The sequence below is a fragment of the Macrosteles quadrilineatus genome, unplaced genomic scaffold (genome assembly GCF_028750875.1).
Source record: "Macrosteles quadrilineatus isolate MER2022 unplaced genomic scaffold, UCM_ALF_1.0 Scaffold_3__2_contigs__length_128488019, whole genome shotgun sequence".
Taxonomy (NCBI): domain Eukaryota; kingdom Metazoa; phylum Arthropoda; class Insecta; order Hemiptera; family Cicadellidae; genus Macrosteles; species Macrosteles quadrilineatus.
The window spans coordinates 109,065,607-109,089,326 of NW_026542596.1; the positions used below are offsets into that span (position 1 = coordinate 109,065,607).

The 23,720-nt window shown below is 33.9% G+C and overlaps 3 protein-coding genes across 3 annotated transcripts; all 3 read left to right on the plus strand.

The window, feature by feature from the left end:
- The first annotated feature begins 2,318 nt into the window (after window positions 1-2,318).
- Window positions 2,319-6,492, plus strand: LOC128989645 (uncharacterized). The gene is made up of 2 exons (XM_054411604.1): window positions 2,319-2,458; window positions 5,827-6,492. The coding sequence occupies exons 1-2, from the start codon at window positions 2,414-2,416 to the stop codon at window positions 6,418-6,420; spliced, it is 639 nt and encodes a 212-aa protein (XP_054267579.1). The 5' UTR covers window positions 2,319-2,413; the 3' UTR covers window positions 6,421-6,492.
- A 6,279-nt stretch (window positions 6,493-12,771) lies between these two features.
- On the plus strand, window positions 12,772-14,733 carry LOC128991114 (uncharacterized). The gene is made up of 2 exons (XM_054413858.1): window positions 12,772-12,992; window positions 14,211-14,733. The coding sequence occupies exons 1-2, from the start codon at window positions 12,939-12,941 to the stop codon at window positions 14,679-14,681; spliced, it is 525 nt and encodes a 174-aa protein (XP_054269833.1). The 5' UTR covers window positions 12,772-12,938; the 3' UTR covers window positions 14,682-14,733.
- A 3,531-nt stretch (window positions 14,734-18,264) lies between these two features.
- Window positions 18,265-21,570, plus strand: LOC128990427 (uncharacterized). The gene is made up of 2 exons (XM_054412788.1): window positions 18,265-18,421; window positions 20,894-21,570. Exons 1-2 carry the CDS (start codon window positions 18,383-18,385, stop codon window positions 21,494-21,496), a joined length of 642 nt encoding a protein of 213 aa, XP_054268763.1. The 5' UTR covers window positions 18,265-18,382; the 3' UTR covers window positions 21,497-21,570.
- Window positions 21,571-23,720: the final 2,150 nt, after the last annotated feature.

A 23,720-nucleotide genomic window follows, 5' to 3' on the forward strand; every position in this document is an offset into this window, starting at 1 on the left:
GTCAATATTTTCATAGCCCAGTAAACAAGCTTTTGTATTCTTAAAAAATACACAAATTACTATTAGCCACCTCCAAACAAAAAAGGCTGTTACAACCCTACTTGCAGTGTGGCCACTTCGAAGGCCGCGGTCTGGAGTTAAAGGTGGTCGTGGTTTAGGTGTGGTGGAATATCTTTGAAAATGAACCTTTTTGGCGGTGTTCACACCATTTTTGTTTTTTTTTTGTTTTTTTACAATTTATTAACCGATCACCATTACATTGCTATACAGGTTAGGTATAATATAAGAAACAAAATAGCATTATTAATTACATTAACATAGTTAGAGGTCAGCTGAACTATGGCTAGCCCCTCAGGCACTTATCGTCACTATTTTAGCGGGTAAGACTGTAAAGGCGCTGTCCGCCAATGAAACACAAATGAAAAAAGGTTATAATAAAATATCTTGAGGCAATCTGGGTTTTAGCCGGAGTCTCTGAATTTCTGAAGATTGACTGTGTTATAAAATCTAATGCTGCTGGTTAATGGAAGTTTCGTAAAGAATTAATAATTCGTAAAGAAGTAACGATGAGATGGTAAACGAGACTTTGAATGGACAATTTTTATCAGCTGAACTAACAATAAAGTTTGCGTTCCAATCTGAGATTGCCCTCAAGTCGCTTCCATTAATCTGCAAGCTGCCTTGACTGAGCTCCAATATTGGCTTAAAAAGTGGAGGATAAAAGTCAACAAAACAAGTCCAAACATATTGTTTTTGCTCTGAGAACAGTGAGAACAGAGTAAACTCCTCTAGTAACCATTAATAATGTAGCTTTAACGGGGGCAGACAGTGTAAAATATTTAGGTCTAACTCTTGACAAAAAATTAAATTGGAAATCTCATATCTGGTGCAAGAGACAGCAAATGGAATTAAAAATTCGTAAACTATATTGGCTACTAGGTGTGAACTCAAAATTATCATTGGCTAACAACATTTTACTTTATAAAGTTATGATCAAACCAATTTGGACATACGGAATTTAAATTTGGGAGACCTCGAGCAAATCCAACATCGAAATTCTTGAACGATTTCAGGCTAAGACGCTGAGAAGAATTATTGGCGCACCCTGGTTCGTATCCAACACTACAATTAGGAATGACTTCAAAATTAAATCAGTGAAAGATAAATTACAGACCTTAGCAAAAAGTATAAAGATAAATTAGAATATCATCCGAACAGTCTTGCTGAGAATCTGCTGGACAATAGTCAGTGCATTACCAGATTATAAAAAGTGTCGTACATGTGCTGGACCTAAGCTACAGATTGTAAATATTTAAATGATTGATCAAATTTTGGGAAGACTTGTTGATGAACAGGTGCTTGCTTCCTGCCATTTTTTATGTAACCCATTTTACTTATATTGTTCTCATATTTGTTTGAACAGATTGTAAAATAAATTCTGATTTAAAAAAAAAATCTGAAAGCAGTATCTGGCAGTAATTTAAAAACTTTCACTCCGTCAATCACCTGGCCATGACCTTATTCCTAATAGCTTATTATTTTGCGAAATCTCACAAAGGGCTTTTCATATTTCACATAAATTATTAATGCATATGTTTGTCTAAATCTTATTTCCCTTTTATAGAAAGCCTGTAGAAATATCATTTATTCATAAACCCAATCAACCAAAGTCTTTTCCATCAAGTTACCGTCCAATCAGCTTACTGTCTACACTTTCTAAAGTCTTTGAAAAAATCATCTTGAAATCATCTGTTTCATAGATGCTGCAAATATAATTCCTGCTCATCAATTTGTATTTTGGCCGAAACATTCGCCTATAAAAAATCTTACGTATACAGTAAATGAAAAATCAAAGGGTTTGAGAGGGAACAGCACAAAGTAGTGACATTTCTCGACATATCTCAGGCATTCGATAAGTATGGCATGACGGTCTTGTGTTTAAATTTATTCATTGTGGATTTCCAAAGTATTTAACCGATATTGTAAAATCGTTTCTTTGTCACAGGACCTTCTCTGTTAAAATATGTTCTTCTAAATCATCTATTCGATGAGTCAATGCAGGTGTTCCACAAGGGTCAAGTGTTCACTTCGGTTCAGTTATGGGCCGAAGTCTTGCCATAACTGATTACATTAAGTTATGAAATTCAATTTCACTTTAACACAATCTTTTGTTTTTTTAGCTCCATTACATAATAATTATATATCAATGATCTTAGATACTGACCCAAAAATAGGTGGTTTTTAAACATTATTTAGGTAATTGAGATCAATATAAATCTCATATTCTTAACTTTACTCTTATCTAAAAAGCTGTCAAACCCAAGTGCTCTTTGAGTGCTGATATTAAGAGAATAATGAAACTAAACAGTCAATGTCAACTTTAGTCCTTTGTGTATTTCATTGGTGATTTACAATGCTCAAGCTAACTTTTGTACTATGTTTTATTGCTGCCTCTTTGGTAAGAAAAGTTTATACTCTTTTATAAAATTAATTTACACTCATTTCACTAATGAGATAAGACAAGTCGAAACTGTACAATAATTAATTGTATTACAAATCCGTTGACCAGTATACAAAGTACAATATAAAGTTTAAATTACCAATACGTCAATATATTTATCATAGATTGTCCATTTCCCAAAAGGTTTATCAATTGGTTTAACTAACCACCATATTTTTAATTGATTTGTTCTATTCTGTTTATTATTATTTTTGCTGATTCGTCAAATTATTTCTTCACATAACCTTAAAGTTGTAGTTGTGTTGACTATCAGTGTACATTATTATTGTGGTGAATAGTCGTAATAGGGTATAGTGTGGTGAAAAATAGCGTTCGTACCACGGACCGAAATGGTTTTGCAGCTCTCGATCTTTTTAAGTTCTCGACTTCGTCTTGAACTTAAAAACTGTCCCGAGCCAGCAAAACCTCATTTTCGGCCCTAAGTACGAAATATACTATTATTTAGTTTGTTTGGATCAGCTGTCTGAAATTGTCAACTAAGCATTCAACAGTTCTGATTGTTTACATTAAAATGTCAACACAAAGGTAAACAAAGGTTGTGAATTTTCTTATGCTACCATGGAGACCAATTAATATTTTTTGAAAACCTCACCTCAAAAGTTTGGAAATCCAAGGGGCATAGCCCGAGAGGAATTCAGGGAAGTGAATAGGCCTATGACATTCCTTTTTTACAGCATTTATTTCTGGTTCAATGAGGACATTATTTATAGAAGTGTTAACATAATAAGAACAAGAAATTAACAATAATAACATCGTGGGTTTACCCAGACCTAAGACACCCTGTAACATAATCAATTTAGATAAACATATTCAATCTTCTTTAGGCTTCATTCATCCAAAAGATCTTGAGGAACCCTTCGACGTAGCCTCCTGTTCTCAGTTGCTTCACAAAGATTAAAAGCTAGTGCACCACTAACATTGTAAAGACTTCAGAAAGTTGGAGGTGGTTTTTTCAATAAAGGCCGAGATAGACTCCACTCCTAGCTCTTGATGTATATGCCTGTTTCTAACAAACCAGGGAGCATTCACCACTATTCTTAGAATTTTGTTTTGGATCACTTGAATGTTGAAGAGTTTGTTTTTTTATATAGGTAATTCCCAGATAAGAGATGCATTTGTAGTCAAAGGCCGAATAATTATTGATTTGTAGATTAGAACTGTAGGCCTACAAGCTGGCTTTAGAGTAGATTTCTTATTGATCAAAGGGAAAATCTTTGCAAGGCGTGCATAACCTTGGGACAGTATTTGTTATTGACGTGGTAGTTCCAATTAAGTTACATATTAAGTTACATATGGCCTGGTTACTATACAGGGTGTCCATAAAAAACGTTTCAGGACTTTGGGAAATGAATCCCCATACTAAAGGAAGAAAAAAGTTTATGGGAAGGTATGACCGGAAATGCATATTAACCCAGATATCCGCCATTTTGTTTTTTATACAAAAATATTATTATCTGTGAATTTTTTATTCAATGATTATTAAATTTGGTAAAAATGTTAACATACACAAGACCTATAATAGAAACAATAATAAAGTTGTTCCGATTGTAAATTTCAAAATGGCGGCCGTTTGAATTTTTCTAGCTTAAATAACTCAAAAACGGCTAATTCTATAAAAAAAATGTCAGGAATACTTTTCTTTAGCATTTTTAATTTCATATCAAACGATACCAAGATCAAAAAGATCGGACTAAAGATAACTGAAATATAACATTTTTAGTGTAAAAATAAGGCAAAGTTAGTCGGGGAACCCTTAATTTTTGCCTTATTATTACACAAAAAACGTTAAGCTGCAAAACCCTTTCGGCCCATATGGATATAAAGTCAATGGCCATGGCAACCGCACAGACAAACAGACACCACCTCAATTTTATAATGGTACTAGCTGGCCCGACAGACGTCGTCCTGTCCTAATGTGGTTTTATGTCAAATGCTCGTTTATTTTCAAGATGAGCTCTTTCGCATGGCTCAATCACGTCCTGGTTGAAGTTCGATCGCTACGCTCACTCACCTTTAGGTTGGAGCTCGTTCGCTGCGCTCACTTGCGTTCAGGTTAGCTCGTTTGCTACGCTAACTCGCCTCCAGGTTGAAGTTCGTTCGCTACGCTCACTCACCTTTTAGTTGCAAATGAGCTGTTGTCATAAATGTAAAAGAAATAATAGTGCTGCACCCTGTTGGTAAACTTATTAACTTTTTATTGTTATTGAACATCACAGAATCAAATTGTTTAGTTGAACCAGCTGTTAAGATTCTTTAATTCCATTCAAATATGAGTACTCATAAGGTTAACATGGGAAACTCCAGAGCCACTGGGGCGGAGCCCTTTTGACGGATCTGAACCAAACCTCACACAAACCATCCTTGAATAATGCTTAACAATGCCTGAAAGTTTCATTGCAGTCTGTCGAGCGGTTTCAGAGTCCATAAAGGACAAACAAACAAACAAACATACAAACATACATACATTGTATTTTATATATATATATATATATATTAAAATAATCAATAAGCATTTACTTTGTTACAGTGTAACAAGTTCTGTAAAAAAATGGAATCCTCTAATGAATTGTCTTATTTAATATTTGCAATAAAATCAAGAATTTGTTTACGCTTGAGCCTACATCATAAAATTAGAAAATCAAAGTATGCAGATATACCTTATGCCAACATAAGGCAAATACCAGGAGACGGGTTTGTGCCAATAACCAAAGTGCGATCGTTTAAACAGAAATGAGATCCTTGGTAAAATACTCATATTAGAGTATTACAATAAATTATGTGTGCATTTGAATGGGTTTTTATACATACTCGTACATTCCAACCAACCATGTATATGATTGACTATAATAAAGTTAGATTCATAGGCAGATCACTAGATCAGGCATATCAAATAGCATGTTTTCAGAAAATAATTACTTTAGAAATTTACTAGGGTTACTTATGGAAAAGGACAAGGAGCCAGCATACATACACAGCTACATTTTGTAGCAAAACTTATCTTATTTGAAAGTTATTATTCTTTTAAGATCATGCATTTTCTGACAACTACTTCAAATAACTAAAGTAAGTAATTTACCAATTTAACGAGGCAGTCAGCTGATCATTTTCTTGAACAACTATGATTCCATTTTCTCATATTTTTAGACAACGATTTTATTTAATCATATTCAATGACATCAAGTGTGACAAAATATTTCTTCTTTATCTCACCTATTTTACTCTGTAGTAAAAATCTTGAAAAAACAACCTTATTAAAAATGAATGTGTACCTCTTTATCATCTCATTCTGATATTATGGTTAATAGGCATCTGAGGAGATTGAAACTTTTCAACCGTCTTTCCTTGAACGTCTTCTGATCGCTTCGGCCAAGCAAGTGGGCGATACAGTGGAAGATGTGAAGGGAATGGCTTCTAGTTTGAAACAGCTGATCACAATGGCTACCCACCCTGATGTCCTGAGGTTGGCAACACTGTACAAACAAAACCACCATTTCATACACCACTGTGACTTGGGAGAAGAAGTAAAAGATGTCCCTTCTTGTTTCAACATCACAACAGACATTGCAAACATTACGTTTCTGGCATTCTATGGTTACGAACTCGCCGACGAAATGGCAGATTCCATCGTGGAGGTGCTTGACGAACTCAATGATTGTCCTGGACAAGCGATTTGGAAGCAATACACTTGCTATAAAAGAGCTTTTGAAGACATTCAATACGACATTAAGGAGTATTCTACGGACTTCAAAGAATACATGTACAATGCCACAATTGTATTAAAGGATATTTCTATTGACATAAGTAAGTGTTTTGCAGTCTCTCAAACAATTTCAATTGACTGGGTTGAATCAAAGGTGGCTATGTGTAAAGTGGGTTTGCAAGAGGAGTCTTTGTTGTAATATGACTAAGTTAAGATATATCAACTAGAAGAGTTATAGTTGTATATTGTTTTAAATAAAATCTAACCTCTACTTTTGTAGTTTCAATCAATTTCAGTATTTCCTTGCATGGAATCTTTCATCTGTGTCCTGATTTTTTGGAAATACATCCATGTTTTCCATTTGGAAGTATTCAAACAGGCAAGTTGGTTTCTAATTTCTAGTTGTTACGGTAATGAAATAAGATTGGATTTCAGCATTATTGCATAAAAGAACATCATTCAGAATAAACTCTTAGCTCTTACCTTTCATGAAAAATTTCCTTAACTAGAGCCATTGACAGTGATGAAACGAGGGAATAAAATAGGCCTACATAAACTGTGAACATATTAGAACAACAACATAATAATCACAAGCAGCTGATATTAAAAGATACATTAAAAAGATATTTGATTATATAGCACAAAACAATAGGCCTACCATATAAAATCCTCAACAGACAGCTTGGCCTTTTTTTTCTATTGTGGACTTGGATGGGGTAGCCATAGTGAGGGATGCGTGCACAATGGTGTGAGATGATCTGAGTAGCTTTCTTTTGGACTAAGATCAGCTGTTTCATTAGCCAGGATAAATTTATTTAAAGTTCAATGATCAGGGACATCTGGGTCCAGTTTTGAACTATCGACTTTTTCAGGTGACCTCTATACCCACTCAGCTACCGAGGCAGTGGACAAGATAATACGTTAAAAAAATAATCGTAAAACAATTATGCATGAAAAGTTAAACTATAGTTAGAAAAATAAGTTGGCATAGCAAAAATTATTCCCATACATATATTTTTCCATATACTATTTTGTGATCAAACACTTTCCTAAAAATTTCATGTAAGAGTTCACAGTGTAAGTTAGAGAATAATCAGCTGCTTAATTTTGTTCATTATTGCAGTTATAATAAATTATTGTAATCAATGACAACAACTATGTGTATCAGCATGTAATAAACAAAACATCCGATGTTTATTTATTCTATGGTATCAGTTAGTTAAGTGTATAGTATAGTTTGCAAGCCATCTTGAAGAATAAAAACTGCAGTCAACAGGTAAATTCCTGAGCAAAAATAATAATTAAAATAACCAAAGCTGAAATGATTTTTCAGAAAAAATTGTCCTTTCAAAGTTAAAGGTTCATATGGGTTTTGGAGACAAGTACATGCCGTCCTCAGGTACGGTTCTTAACGGACAATCATTTACTGTGTAGAGTTACATTGAAAAATTAATGCAGTATGTGACATTCTTTAGGGCCAAAAATAAGGTTTTACCGGCTCGAGATAATTTTTGAAAGTTTGAGACAAAGTCAAGAGAGCTGCAAAACCCTTTCGGCCCATATGGTACGAAATATTTTAAGTAAATATGTGAACAGCTGATTTTACGGCCCTAGGGCAGTAAAAATCTGCTCGGCCACCAAATGACGATGGCATTGGGGCATTCCGGCCCTGTTCAGCTTTCAGTCTCCAATTAATGTAAAACGGGTAAAAACATCGTAGTGTGGTGAAAAATAGAATTATGTAGCCTGATTATTTTGGAGGAACTGCACGTCTACTGCTGTTGTTGTGTTGCATGTTGTATCACTTGTTTCTGATGCCGATTAGTATCTATCTTTATTACATGTTGAGGAGCATTATCATCCATCTACTCTATTCTATCTATCTATATACTATTATAAAGAAGAGATGGTGTCTGTCTGTCTGGCTGTGTGTTTGTATGAGCTTATCGCAAAAGCTACTGAACCGACTGGGCTCAAATTGCACACAAATGAAGCTACAGCTCCGAGGATACAGATAGAACTATTCCCGCTTCGATATTGACCTAGGGCTCTGCCCCGTGGGCTTTAAAAAATCTGAGGTGAGAGATGTAAAAGTAAATATTGATTGATGGTATCCATGGTAACAAAGAACACGCCTACAAAGTTTAAAAATATAAACAAGCAGAACAAACTGTCATGAATTTCACAATTCCACACAGCTGGTTCAAACATATTAAATACTGTACGAATATTAGAACAGAGACTGTATGGACCATAAACATAAATAAATGATGTCACTCTCCCGAATGTAAATATAAATTAACATTACTTAAATGGAACTGACAAACCATGTGTTAATGTCCAGGATTAGTCCAGTCAAGGAATGAGGTGTAGAGTGCGTGAGCAGGTAACTAAGCGATTCCTTCAGAAACTTGTTCAGGGGGCTTAGGGTGTTAACATACCAAAAGTCCTGACTCCTAGGTGGTGAGCCAGGGGGTGGAGGGGGGAAAAAGGGGGGGGGAGAAAGGTACGCATTTTGGGGTTTTTGATTATATCTCGAAAACTATCATTTTTTTGTATACTATAGTAAATTATAAAATTGAAGAAGATTAAATTTTCTACAAGAAAAGTATATAATGTGTTTATTTTGGTTCAACAGATTACGAGTTATAACTTATTTAATTGATATCTTATTAAAATCTCCTTCCATAAGAAATACATGTAAATTAGTATGCGAAATGGGGCGAATCCTATCCGCCCAAAGGAAATATAAATGATATTCTGGAAATCTTGACAAAATTTCCAGTAATTTGACACTTTAATCATTAAAATTGATCCAAAATTAAGGCGAGGGCGAGGTAACAAAATGTCGAGTTTTGGTGTTTTTTTATTGGAAATATAAAAAAAACCTTAAATCATCCCATTTTTAAACGCTCACCCTCGTTTTAATTTTTGACAAAATTTTTATGATTAAAATGTCAAATTACTGGAAATTTTGTCAAGATTTCCAGAATATCAGTTATATTTCCTTTGGGCGGATAGGATTCGCCCCATTTCGCATACTAATTTACATGTATTTCTTATGGAAGGAGTATTTTAATAAGATATCAATTAAATAAGTTATAAATCGTAATCTGTTGAACCAAAATAAACACATTATATACTTTTCTTGTAGAAAATTTAATCTTCTTCAATTTTATAATTTACTATAGTATACAAAAAGTTGATAGTTTTCGAGATATAATCAAAAAACCTAAAATGCGTACCTTTTCCCCCCCCCTTTTTCCCCCCTCCACCCCCTGGCTCAGCACCTAGGAGTCAGGACTTTTGGTATGTTAACACCCTAAGCCCCCTGAACAAGTTTCTGAAGGAATCGCTTAGTTACCTACTCACGCACTCTACACCTACTTTTGGATCATTCATTGACTGGACTAGACTCTTTCAGTTAGGTAATTTGCTTATATTTATGATCTATACTGAATTTGTTCTGATTTTTGTGAAATGATGTAATAGTATTTTACCTGACCCGAAAATATACAGGAGGTTTCGAACAATATTTTTCATTATCCATTTTTTTTTTTTTTTAACAAGTATTTATTTACAATCTATTCTATAATAGAATAATAAGTAAATTTAATAACCATTTTAACATGGGTTAGTTACACTCCATCAAGTGCACTAACATACAAAAACTTTTAAAAAGTTTAACTAAAAACGATTTGGAAGGTCTATTGGATTAACTCTTTTGAGCCTATATGTAGCTTCACTATTGTCGAGGAGGTTGACTGCCAGGAAATTTGGATGGGTTTCTTTGGTATTTTTCACTTCGTTTCTTTATTTCTTCTTTAACATAGGGTAATTTTGTATCTTGATGAATTACTTTATTTGTGACAAACCAAGGTGCTTGTAAAATTTTTCTCAGTGTTTTCGATTGAAACCTTTGAACTATTTCTATGTTTGAGTTGGAAGTGGTTCCCCAGAGTTGGATGCCGTAGGTCCAAATAGGTTTCAATATAATTTTGTATAAAAGTAATTTATTTTCAACAGATAATTTTGAATTTCGACCAATGAGCCAATTTAGTTTGTTTGTTTTTAAATTTAAATGAAGTCGTTTGTTCCAAATGTGTGAATGCCATGTAAGCCGTCTGTCGAGATGCATACCAAGGTACTTAACTTCGTTGGATTGTGGAAGCATGACATTATTCAATGTTACTGGGGGACAAGTTCTTGTAGACATAGTAAATGTAACTTGAACGGATTTTGTTTCATTTACTTTAATTTTCCAATTCTGTAGCCACTGAGACAAATCGTCTAATGCAGCCTGAAGGTTTGATGATGCCAGAATAGGATCCTGATTTGATGATAAAAAAGCAGTGTCGTCTGCAAATGTTGCAACCGTAATACCCTGAGTACTTGGAAGGTCATAAGTGAACAAAATATACAAAATAGGTCCAAGAACACTGCCTTGTGGTACACCTGATTCAATTTCATGCACATCTGTAACTATATCTTGATATTTAATTTGAAAAAAGCGTTTGGACAAATACGATTTCAACACTCCATAGTATGTATGGGGCAGCAAAGTTTTAATTTTGAACAATAATCCTGTGTGCCAGACTTTATCAAACACCTGGGCTACGTCCAAAAAAGCAGATGAACAAAAACGTTTATTTTCAAGATCTTCCTTGATTACATTCACTATTCTATGCACTTGCTCAATGGTGGAATGCCTTCGGCGGATTATCCATTTCACCCAATCTTCTAACAGTAACGTTCATTTACAAACAAAAGCTAGGTTAGGAAAATTCTTCAAAACATAACAATAAAATTCAAGCGCACAGCTGATTTCTAGCGTTGAACGTCGTTGGCTCCATAGAGGTATATTTTTTAAGTTAAGCACTCAATGTTATTTAAATGGGTTTCATTACCTCACCGAGTGAGTTTTTTTCAAATTTACATCACTCGAGAAGTAAAGAAGTTGTATACGTCACTCTTGAGATAGGGAAGTTTAACATGGCGCGTTAGGTAAAATCGTGTACGTTACACGTTACGCAAGAGCGTGTTTACATCACTTAGGTAAATTATGCAACTCGCTTCCGCTCGTTGCACAACATTCACCTGCGTGATGTAAAAACGCTCTACACTTGTAAGGTAAATATCTATTACAGAGAATAAGTCAGACTCTTGTCCTGAGTTTTATGATAATTATTTTTGTAGATACATTTTTGTGTAAATAGTAATAAGATACCCCTGCCACAGCAAACCTGCAGACCAAGCGAATATTTCCATTTGCCTGTTTATAATTTCACAAAAATAAGTTAGAAAAATACACTGTTGACAGGTTTGGAACTATTGTGATAGCTTTTCGTTTATAGTACAAGTACATACCATTCAACATGTTATTTGATTATACCTTAAAATATATTATTGATTTTGTGTCCTAGGTAGCCTAACTTAAAATTTCACAGTCTGAGTTAACAAAAACGTACTATTATCAAGTTAAGTTATTCAGTTCAAATTAGTTTCAAAATCAAATGATAGCTGTGAAACCATTTTTAAGCCATTTACAAAGAACCAACATTGTCTCTTTTGCATACTGACCTCGTTTCAAGGCACGGGTATAGCTGTATAGGTGTTGATAGGTATAGTCCAGCTCAGAGTTATACTACAGCTGACTTTTGGAAAGGTCAGCTGTTGACAATAAGCCACTGTTACCCAGCAGAGTGCACCCATACTGTTAATTGTTACAGCTTTTAAACTGTAAGGAGAAATTATTGTTAAATTGTCATGTAAGGAGGCTTCTGGGATTTGTCAAACAATTTTTTGGCACTTTTGGAGATTTTATTAAAAATAAGAAAATCGTACAAAATATTTAAGTAAACAAAATTTAAACGAGATTCTGTTCTATATCTGTTTCTACCCCACTTGGAAATAATGTAGGGAGGTTTAAAAAGTACTGACATATTTTAACATACATTTTTATTTACAAAATTTTAACTAGGTACACGGAAACATTTACATATGTACATATAGAAAAAGTCAAAAGGGCTTTTGGTGATATTCAATAAATCTCAAATGGCCACCGTTTAAGGCTCTGCCGGAATTACCCATGCAATATTAATTCCATCGCCGATAAATGCTGCATAGGTGTGCGATTTGCTAAATTTTTATTTAACGCCTGCAGAGCCTTAAACGGTAACTATATTAAGATTTGTTGAATATTACCAAAAAGTTTAGTTTTTTAATATGTTCATATGTAAATGCTACTATGTAGTCAAAAGTTTGTAAATAAAAAATTATGTTAAAATGTGTCAGATCTTTTTGGACCACCCTGTCCCAAAAAGACAGGGATTTTGTTGGTTATTCATAACTATTGTACAAAATACTAATTCTAAATAAATTATATTACATTTTTTGCAGTAATATTGCAAATTTTAAGTTTCTAAAAGGAAAGTAAAGACAACATATCTTAATTTGTACATAAACAAACCACTCAACTGAAACGTCATCTTAGAATCAAGATAATCTGAAGTGAACATCACAAAACCAAGCAATCAGCCATTATTCCTCTTTTACTGAAGGACAGAACAAAAAGCATTGTCATGTTTCGTTTCATTATCTTTGAATTACAATTAAAAGCTGAGAAATGGAAAGCTTTTATAAATTTTGATTTTGAAGAGTCTCTCCAAAAGCTGACAGCTATTAGATTGAAATCATCAGACAATAAGCATCAGCAAGATGAAGACTGCATCTTCGTTGAGTCTTCTGTTTTTTATCTATCTGGGATCTCAGGTATTTTAGCTTGCAAATACAAATTACTGTAGGATAAACATGTACCATTTCTATTGTTTCTTATCATTCTAGAAAATAATAAGACTCTGATGGACTGTCGGTATTAAAATGTGGATTTGTTATTGTTATACTCTCTAACAAGACGTATTAAATATTTGCCATGTAAAAATATGACAATTAATTATTTTGAAATTTATAGTCTTTATGATAGGCTATCAAATATAAGATAGGGCAATTGTGGATGGTTTTAATGTAGAGAGTGTTTAAAATAAATCTTAAAATATTAAGTATATAGTATTTTGGGAGTTTAAATTACCAATAATATCCAAGGAGCCCCCTTATAATTATCTTCCAAACTCCCCGGTTATGCTCAATTTTCTGCATAGTGTTGTTTTCTGAATCAACCACTAAAAAGACTACGTATGCTACAAATATTTATTATCAAGTGCCTTCAAAACAATTTTTTGGCGACAGTTGAATTTACAATGAATATTAATCAATTTCTTTTAAAATGTTAGGTATTATATCATAGGTAATCAATATCAAAGAACTAATGCATAGTCCCTTTAACGCATTATTTCAAGATTCACAGTCAAAACAAAATTCATATTCAGCTATTATTTTGAAATTCTATGGGTTGAACATTTAAATAAGAACCAAAAAATCACTTTGCCCCCGAGTTAGTTTTATTACGCAAAATGTACCCAACAAGCAGATGTTTAATTGAATAAACGCAAAAATGGACTGATCTTTTTTGTACTTTATCCATTTAAAACTAAAGGTGCACTCTTCATATCAATCACAGCCAGTTAACTTCTCTATTAGTAAAATTTGAAAATTTTATCTGAGTAAGAATTCAACCCCTTATGCCAGTAACAATTATTGTTTTAAAAATAAGAATTTTATTTTTATATCCAGTGAATTCCATAAAACATACAAAATTAAACAATTTTTAACTCTAACATTTGTAACAGCATTAAAAAAGGTTATTTGGATTGATAGGCTTTTAAAACTTCTAAATAGGACATCTATTAAGTGCAGACATGATTAATCCATAGAATTGTCATGGTCAAAAATAAAATCAAGAAAAGGTGTATATACCATACAGCAAAGAGAGATACCATTCTAGTTACTCTTGGGTTAGTGCACTTTTATAAAAAAAACTAAAAAGAAAAACCCAAACTATTATTCTAATTAACATGTTTTTTCCTTGTGCAGGTGTCTTCAACAGAAACCAAAGACCCTTTCTTTGAGCTCTTACCTTCTTCCAAGGAGTTCCAGTCGAGCGCGGTACGCCGAGCTCTGGCCGTGATTAAGTTTGGACTACAGACTCTGCGAAGAGAGGAAACTAGTATCAAGCATGCAGTCAGACTTGATACCTTAGGGTTTGTCCGAAGCGACAAACAAAACTGCAATTTCACAGATGTTGAATCTAACTTTGCCGATTTGGTTGAGGCTACCGTAGACTTTGCGAATGACGCTGCAACCTCCCTTGAGTCTATTGCTGACCAAGTCAATACCTGTGCAATCACAGGTTTTCCAAAAAGTATCACTTGTTTCTTGAAACTGGCAAAGAACTGTCAACCAGATATACAGGCTATTCATGAAGCTCTGCAGGAGTATACTCCACAGGCACACATGCTGACAAAAAATATCTTGCGAGATATTGTTAATTGTTACCATTGGTAAATTGTAAATTTGTAAGACTATTGAACTTATTAAATATGTCTTCGCATCTATCCATCTGTTTAATTGTAATTAAGGCATGAATATGAATAACACAAACTATAAAACAATAGTATTTTCCCCTTTTATTAAACAATAATAATGGTGGCTAAGGCTAAACATGCTAATTTTTCTAATCATGTCTCTACGGGACAAGCTCTCAAAACACTGTAAAACCAATGTGTTTCCAATGATTGTGTTTTTTTTGTGCTCTTAACATATCAGATCTTGCAATGGATGGGGATTAATGTTAAAATATTATTTAAAACATAAAATTACACGTGAAAATACTAATTTACAGTGTTTCAAAATGATTTTGTAAATACTTAAAGAAACTATTATGAAGTTTCAGTTCAGCCAGTGCATAGTTTGGATCTTTGTAAATATTTTACAGTTCATTTCAACTCGATAAACACATTAATAATGCCAAGAGGTTCGTACACCGTAGGAGCATGTTTACGTGGTAACCAGCCGGTGAGTGGAACCATTTAGACTTCCCATCTATATGGACCAGCTGTGGCCAATTTTGTGTAAATAAAGAACGTAGTTGTGTGAGCCAGTCACAGAATGCGCTAGCGACTAAAACTCTATTTTCTACCTTATTTTTTGTTTCTGGCCAAGTTGAGGGTTCATAACAGTTTCTATAGTTCACAATAAGTCATTCCATTGGCTTGAATTGGTAAAAAAGATTGTGTATTCAACCGAAATCAGTAGTTTATATCAGCACAATCTATCGGTGGCTCACATCAACTACGACAATTTTGGTTTAAAAACTGGCTACAAATTTAACATGGGGATGGAATATCGTTGTATTAATAGTCAAAAGTGAAACCCTCTTAAAATAGTGTGCCTTCATCAAACAAATAAAACGTAAAGACTGCACACTATTTGTGCCAGCTGGGGGTTGGCTAGGTGCTTACTGTATGTTGGGAAGGTTGTCCAAGTCCAAGGAAACAAGAAGAGACAGAGCTACAAGAAAAACTGTATACATTCAAGAACCAAACGATTTACCATTATAGTGAGGTCATTAGAGAAATATATAGTGGAGGTTCAACAAAATTGTTTCGAAGGGTTTCTCAGCGGATTTCATTACTTTTTATAGCTCCACACAACAGCAAAAAAGTCTACCGAAATCTGACTTGGGAAATACCTGATATTAGGGTATTTAAATGGAGATAATAAGTGCTCCCAGAAAAAAATCAATTAAAACATTATTGCTATACGTACCGGTGTAGTAAATCGTTTTCAATGTTTACAAGGTTGGGGAAACTAAATATGGAACTTAAAACGTGATTTGACCACAAAATGGCCACCAAAATAAATTGCATGGAGGAAAAATAAAATAAAACTTACCTTTAGATATAGGGTGTTCTATGTCAAACTCAATGTTTACAAGGGTATGAAGCTTGAAATATGATTGTATTTAATTTAAAGTAATAAAGTGGAAGTCAACAAAATACGCTCCATGGAAGGAAAATAAAAAAACCTACATTTAGAAATAGGTTGCAGTACATCGATTTAAACTTTTACAAAGGCCAGTAAACTAAATATGTAACTTAAAATGAGATTTTACACCATGAGACGGTATGATATGGTACCGGGGCACATGTGGTATTTTTACATAGGATATAATAATGGTATTTTAAAGTAGTAAGTAATAAATCAATTGCAATAAACACACGTTTTAATCTTAATTACGACCCAGTCCCACTATGTCGCATGCATGCTCACAGCTTTGTTGGTGTTGGCGTCCAGTGGCTACCTTTTCTGTGAACTTCGAAGCACGATTACAATTCAAATCTGACCCATTCTTGCATAGATAGAGATAGGTGGTCTCATGATTGCTGACCAAGTGGCGTTGTAATAGACGTGTGCTCCCACTATCTCCGCGTTCCGCCATCTCCGAACCCAAATCTGTCCCGCCATCTCCGAACCAAAATCTGTCCCGCCATCTCCGAATTCTTGAGTGACCCTTATAATCCCGTCACTGCCTGCGTTGTTAGCTGTCATTGCATCCACGGCTGCGAAGCCCCGTGGATGGAAGATTTAATGAAAATTTAACCCTTGGGTTAGGTTAGGTTAGGTCAGGTTAGGTTAGGTTAGGTTAGATTAGACTAGGTTAGGTTAGGTTAGGTTAAGTTAAGTTAAGTTAGGTTAGGTTAGGTTTGGACGGAAAGTCTTAACGTATGAAGTAACCGAGGATTATAGGGGTCACTCTGAAATTCGGAGTTAGCGGTACACGGAGGTGGCGGGACGTGGAGATAGCGGGAGGTAACCCTATGTATCATCTCCTACAACTACTACAGGCTGTGACAAAGCAGTTGTGCAGGCAGCCATTGCTAAAAAATAAAAAAAAAATCATTTAAAAATTGCATATGTAGCGGATGGGTGGTGTACTTATTGGGGTAATTTGATGTTAATGGATGATTGCTTGTGTGACGGTAAGTAAGCGTGCTGAATCTGCTACCAAAATGATTTTACTATAATATATATATACTAGTGTCCCTGTTGCTCGAATTCGAGCAATTGCTAAGTATTACAGGCGTTATTTTAAAACGAATAACAGTCGTAATTTTTGATGACTTTCTATTTCTTCTCCTTAGTGGTGTTCTATGACTTTCCTATGTTTCCATGGTTTGCAAATCGGCTCTTTCAATGATTACTAAGAAATGCAGCACAATGTTGGTTCAGTTTTCTTCTTAGTATATCAATTTATCCAGGCTCTCTCGCTTTTTTCTATTGTAATATTTACACCAACCCAAATTCAAATGGTACATATTTCACATTTCATTTCAACTAAGTCAGTAAATGTTTGTAGCAAACTGTTAAATTAGTAAACATTGACTGTTTACAGTTAACATATGTTCTTCTTCTCATTTTTAATTTCTGACCACAGCTGGCGATTCTTAAAAATGTTTGTTTCCCATGTTAATCTTATGGAGGAATACGAAACTTTAAAGGGCCCCAGGGCCTCACTCGCTAATTATTTCCCTAAAAAGAAAGTTTCCTGCACAACTTCACGTTACGCTCTTTCCAATGACACCAAAAACATGTCAATCGGTTCAGTAGTTTCGGAGGAGTAATTGTCACAAAAAACCTGCTTGCGTATTAAATAAGTATATATAGATTATGTATATATATACATTTTTTAATTTTAAACGAATAGTGTTTTTGACCTCTTGGGATAGTTAATCAGTCCCAGGTATAGGTCTTACCACGAGACCTACTTTCATAGCCATACTTCCCTATAGAGAAATTTACTAAAAGTATCTAACTCAGATAGGTGCTTTGTGTAGGTACGTAAATATACAATTAAAGAAAAAAAAATCACATTTTCTCTCTAAAATATAAGTTTTTGTCATGGATATAAACTGTGCAGTGAATAAAGCACCCTGATAAACATGTGACTATATTTTGTAATTCAAGTTCACTCCTCAGTATGAGAACAATGAAAATGGCATTGGTTATCAAGATAATGTTCAAGAGGTTACTTGAAACTTGTTTCATAAATATCAAAAATGATGACAGCCTTTCAATCATTGAGATGATAACTCAGTGATTTCCCATGTGACTTAAATTACAAGCAAAATACCTTATAGTATACTTCAGTTACCATTTAGTTGGTTGAATAACTAGTAATTATTGAAGTGAATGCCGGAGTAAAGATGATACCAAAATTAGCGTTTTGTTTCTTGTTTACAGTGGTAAGTAATTTATATAAAAGTTACTTTACAGATGCCAAGTGGGATGAATTTTAACTTTAAATTTGTTGTGTTCAAAATGACAACAATTAATTAATTGTTCATACATAAGGCATATTAATAGGTATTATTTCAATATTATCATTAAAGAATCTATATTATTAAAGACTTTTGTTGGATTTTTGTGTGCAGCAAATAGACCCGTAAATAATTATTTTTGTAGGTATATTGGGTATGAATTTAAAGTTATTATTCTCTAGATGCCCCTTTTGCGGGATTGGATAATATCCCGTGAAAGCCCTTCGTCCTATAGGATTTAAAAATTTCAGAGTTTGTGCTAAATTCTTTTGTCAATCATCTGAAATTTTTCAAGTTTACATTTGTTTACATTAAAACAGATGGCCATGATACAAATTTCTTTACATCCCTACGAAATGGGGTTATCGTTGGTGATGTTTTAGTGAATTCAAGTAAAATATTGTAATGTTATTTGTTTAAAATGTAAAGAAAATAATGACTTGCGTAAGAGTTTGTGTTTTCTAGAAATAATGATTATCATGTAAAAAATATATAATTTTAATCTTAACTCAGAGCAGAGCAATAGAAAACTGTAAATTAATTTGAATATTATACCACAGATTTTGAAGTCACGATGTGACGCAGGCTGCTAGTAAGAATAATATGATAAAGTATTAAAAACTAGCTGTTGTACCCGTGCTTTGCAACGGGAAGAAAACACGAAATAGAAACATTTTTATCTTTACATTTGTTGATAAAATAGTTACACATAAGCCTTTGAAAAACATAATTTAACCTTTATGGCCTTTATAGGATAGATGTTGTCATAAATGTAAAAAAATAATAGTACTGCACCCTGTTGGTAAACCTTGTAACTTTTAATGCTATTCAATATCATAGAACCAACTTGTGTAGTTGAAACAGCTGACAAAATTCGTTTATTCCTTTTAAATATGATTACTCATAAACTCCAGATCCACTGGGGCGGAGCCCGATAGGACTTTTGAGATAAGAATGCGTCTATATGTTAATCGGGAATGTGAGCTATCATCATACCAAATTTCAGCCCAATCCGACCAGTATTTTTCGCGTTTACTTGTCACAAACATACATACATCCATACAACCATACATCCAAACTTTCTCATTTATAATATTAGTAGGATAAAAAAGTGTTAGTATAAAATTTGTAATGTGGATATTTATATCATATTGAGTGCATTTATTAAAAATAGTAACAGAAAAAATGTTTAATGGTGGATTTAATAATGAAAGCATAATTGTAAATAATGAATGGTTTTAAGGAGGAAATGCTTTAAGTGTTCTCAAATCTCTTACACCAGAATCAGCATTATTTTAGTTTTCAAAAAGTAAAATTTGTAACATCTATGTCCAACGGTATACTGTATTACAAGAAATTACAAATCTGTTGTATAGGATCCATAACTTTCATTATTATTTTTTCTATTTATTTTTACTAAAGTACTGTATTTTAGTTCTACGTTTATCATACCTGATCAAATTCAGATTTTATTTGTAGAAAGCACTTTGTTGATTATTAAGAACACAATACTATTGTTTTTTTTTTAATAATAAGTAATTTGAGACAGCTGTTTAGATTAGTGGCTACGGTACTCGGAAGTGGCAACAATCGGATGGTTTATTCTTAGAAAAGTCAGCAGCTTTTGGGACCTTCCTGTCCTTGCTGGCCAGTGCATTTTAAGTAAATATATCTGAATTAGTAAACAGCTGATCGAACAGCAAAGCTACACAAGCCAGTTAATCATCCCGATTAAATTAAAATATGCCATAAATTTGCACTTTCAAAAGTTGTTTTCATGAAATAAAACTAACATTTTTAATACATTTATCAACAACAATAACTATTGCCAACACAAGCTCGACACATTTTCCTGTAAACTCTACTGTAAACTGGGCTTTAAGAAGTCCTGTAAACATTTGTCTGACTATGTGGGAAAACAAAATTTGTATTGTAAGAACTGAAAAACCGTTGATAGAGTCTGTTTAAGCAGTTTCGCAAACTCCATTATAAATATGGCCTTAATGATTTTTGTTTACTGTTTACTGTTGACCGGATTTTTATTGTGCTTATGTATTTTTATTGAAGGGTAAATAATTATGTTGCCATAATAGCTTGGTCTCTCTCAAAAGAAGGAATAATTTATTACTATAAGGATGAGGACTGATAAGGTTAAAGATTATCGTATTCTTTTTGTACCTTTTACAGTCTCGATAGGGAAATTGAGCCATTTTTGTGGCTCTAAGACTCTTTAACTGTTTCGTGCTCATCTTATTTTCTTCTACAAATGATATAAATTGCCATCTAATCTGTAACATCCCATCACTGTTCCTACCAAATCCTAGTCCCAGCAGACAGGAAGATAGGAAGAATTATAACTAATATTTTACTCTTGCTTAACAACTTCATGGTTTCCAGATTGCTGCAAAACCATCTTTGGATTCCTCAGAAAATCCCAAACATAACAAAGCCATCCAGAGTTTGGAAGCTCTTGACAAAGTGCTTAAAGTGTTTGTTGACCATTCAACATCCATCCAGGAATTAGCAGCAGCTAAGTCAATGGAGTTGAAACAATCTTTAGAAACTTTTCCAGAAGAATGTTCCTTCAAACATTCCACAGATATCGAAATCAACGAGAGGCTTTTGTTAGCCAAATACTACAACTGCAGTGTCTCCACTCTTCTGAAGGATTTTGCCTCCCTTGGAATTGACTCGGCCACATACGTCTACGGCATTTACAAAGATACAACTGATATTGCTGCTGACATCTTAGCCTGTACTAGTGCTGGGTTCAATCCCTTCACTTTTATTGTCTGTATTGTTAGAGCAGCACGTGTTATCCCATCTGACATCAGTGACATTATTTACCAGACTGAAAACTACTCTAGTATACTACGTGATTTGCTGCCACAGATCGAGCATGGAATTAAAGCATGTTTTCATAAAACATCAAGTTTTCATAGTAAATATATTGAAGATGTGGTTGAGAGAGTAAGAGTGTGTAGTGGTGAAAATATATGATAGCATTGATAAAAATTCAATTTCATATTACTGAATTGGCTTTGATATCAATACACTGTATACAAAAGTAAGAAGTTAAATAGTTCTTCCTTTCTTTTCTCCAATCTCCAAAAATAAAAATACATGTTTCAGTAAAAATATGAGTGTTTCCATCTCTTGGTTTCCAGATGCATTTTAATCCGGTAACCGCCTGAAACACTCAAAATTCTTTGATTTCTAAAAATAACAAAATAAGTGCATAACGTGTTATTAGTACGTTTTCTAATCAAAACACCAAAGGTTAGCCCTGGTCAAGCCAGATAAAAAAAACTTAGTTAAAAACTCCTAGACTACATTCTCCCTTACACCTTTATCCTACTAACTAAATGAATGTGAACTTTTGTTCACTTACCATATTGAAAAGCCATCAGGGGATATTGGAAGCTGGCAAGCATGTATGGGTTCAAATCCTTTCAATCAGCAAAGACTTTTAGCAGTGAAAAAATACTGTGACTCAGTGGTTCAAAGACCACTTTAAGCTCTTGATTGGTTAATGACCAATTTAAAAATTATAGATGTTTTTCAAAGACAAGAATAGCTATTTGTATACCCCTTAGAGCACAAGGTACCTCAGAACTGTTGTAGAATTTTTCTACCCCAATAGCTAACTTGTCATATTAAAGAAATAGTTGGGGGGGAGGGACTAAAACTCACCCTGTATAACATGTCATTTAGGTTATGTTTCATATTTTAGGTTATGATTGAGCTTACTGCTTGAGCTTACCAGCTCCGCGGCTGTGGTTGGCATAGAAATGCCAACTGTGAAATCAGCTGATTAAGCAAGGGGTAGTGGTCATTTTATCATTCCCGCTCTAAAGCGTAAATTATCTATTTTGTGTACTGTTAACTGGTGTGGCAATGTGATAATTTACATGCAGTGTGTAGGAAAAATAAATATTAGTGTTGTTGAGAGTTTTTTAAACTGAAAACCAAATGGAATTTTTAATTTAATTCAATGTAAGAATATGAAAATTAATATGTATACTATTATATACATATTAAGGGTGAGTCATCCTTTCCCATTTTCTATATCTTTTAAGATAATATACTTAGCTGATAGTTGTAAAAACCGTGTGGAAAGTGGACACATCATCAATAGACTGGGGAGGAGCAATTTGATACAGTGAATGTGACCTGGAAGCAGAAGGTCACATTTGTTAATTTGGAAAAAGCTCGCTAAACAGCTATGTAAGGAATTCATCTTCGGAAACCAAGGAAAGGAGAAAAACTCAACAGTAAACTACAGTGTATGTTGTGTTTCTAATTAAATGTCCAATGAGGCTCGAGAGGCTGTGTTTGTCTCCTGTTATTTTAATGTAGAAAAAATATTACTTCTTAAGATCTGCTAAGCGGGAACATGATAGAGTGATTGAGGATTCATGCACAATATCTTACAAAACGTGCATCGAATTAATGTGGCACAGACTGTCGAGTTGTCCATATATATATATATACTAGCTGTGTACCCGTTCTACGCACGGGGATCTTATAATATTCAGTTGAAACCTTCTTATATAAAGAACAGCAGTTGGTTTGCATATTTTAAGATATGCTGGCTAAACTATTATACATAGCTTCATTTTATGTTGTTTTTTGTTGTTCCGGATCGGTATGACAATCAATAAAAGGTTAAATTACCTCTGTGTCTGCCGGTCGATCCTATAACGGTAGGCTTACTTTTATTTTTACTATCTGATCTCGTTTGCATGGCTCAATCACGTCCTGGTTGAAGTTCGTTCGCTACGCTCACTCACCTGTATGTTGGAGCTCGTTCGCTGCGCTCACTTTCCTTCAGGTTAGCTCGTTCGCTACGCTCACTTGCCTTCAGGTTAGCTCGTTCGCTACGCTCACTCGCCTCCAGGTTGCAAATTAGCTGTTGTCATAAATGTAAAAGAAATAATAGTGCTAGTGCTGCACCCTGTTGGTAATCCTTGTAACTTTAATGCTATTGAACATCACAGAACAGAACCAACTTGTTTAATTGAAACAGCTGTTAAGATTCAATAATTTCATTTCTCATAAGGTTAACATGGGCTTCCAGAAATTCCACGTCAAAAATCGACAAAAACTTGATTTTCAAGGGTTTACTGTTAAATATCTAACTGTCTCATATTCGATGAAATACGTCTAAAACCATCTCATATATGTATAGTATTTGGAAAATAAGTTTCAGGCGGGACAGTGC

What these genes read in the sequence shown, in the direction of transcription:
- LOC128989645 (XM_054411604.1), top strand. Translation starts at nt 2,414, where the DNA reads ATGCTCAAGCTAACTTTTGTACTATGTTTTATTGCTGCCTCTTTG. An exon ending in GTTTTATTGCTGCCTCTTTG is followed by an intron (nt 2,459 to 5,826) that starts GTAAGAAAAGTT and finishes TATGGTTAATAG; the next exon opens with GCATCTGAGGAGATTGAAAC.
- LOC128991114 (XM_054413858.1), top strand. Translation starts at nt 12,939, where the DNA reads ATGAAGACTGCATCTTCGTTGAGTCTTCTGTTTTTTATCTATCTGGGA. An exon ending in TTATCTATCTGGGATCTCAG is followed by an intron (nt 12,993 to 14,210) that starts GTATTTTAGCTT and finishes TTCCTTGTGCAG; the next exon opens with GTGTCTTCAACAGAAACCAA.
- LOC128990427 (XM_054412788.1), top strand. Translation starts at nt 18,383, where the DNA reads ATGATACCAAAATTAGCGTTTTGTTTCTTGTTTACAGTG. An exon ending in TTTGTTTCTTGTTTACAGTG is followed by an intron (nt 18,422 to 20,893) that starts GTAAGTAATTTA and finishes CATGGTTTCCAG; the next exon opens with ATTGCTGCAAAACCATCTTT.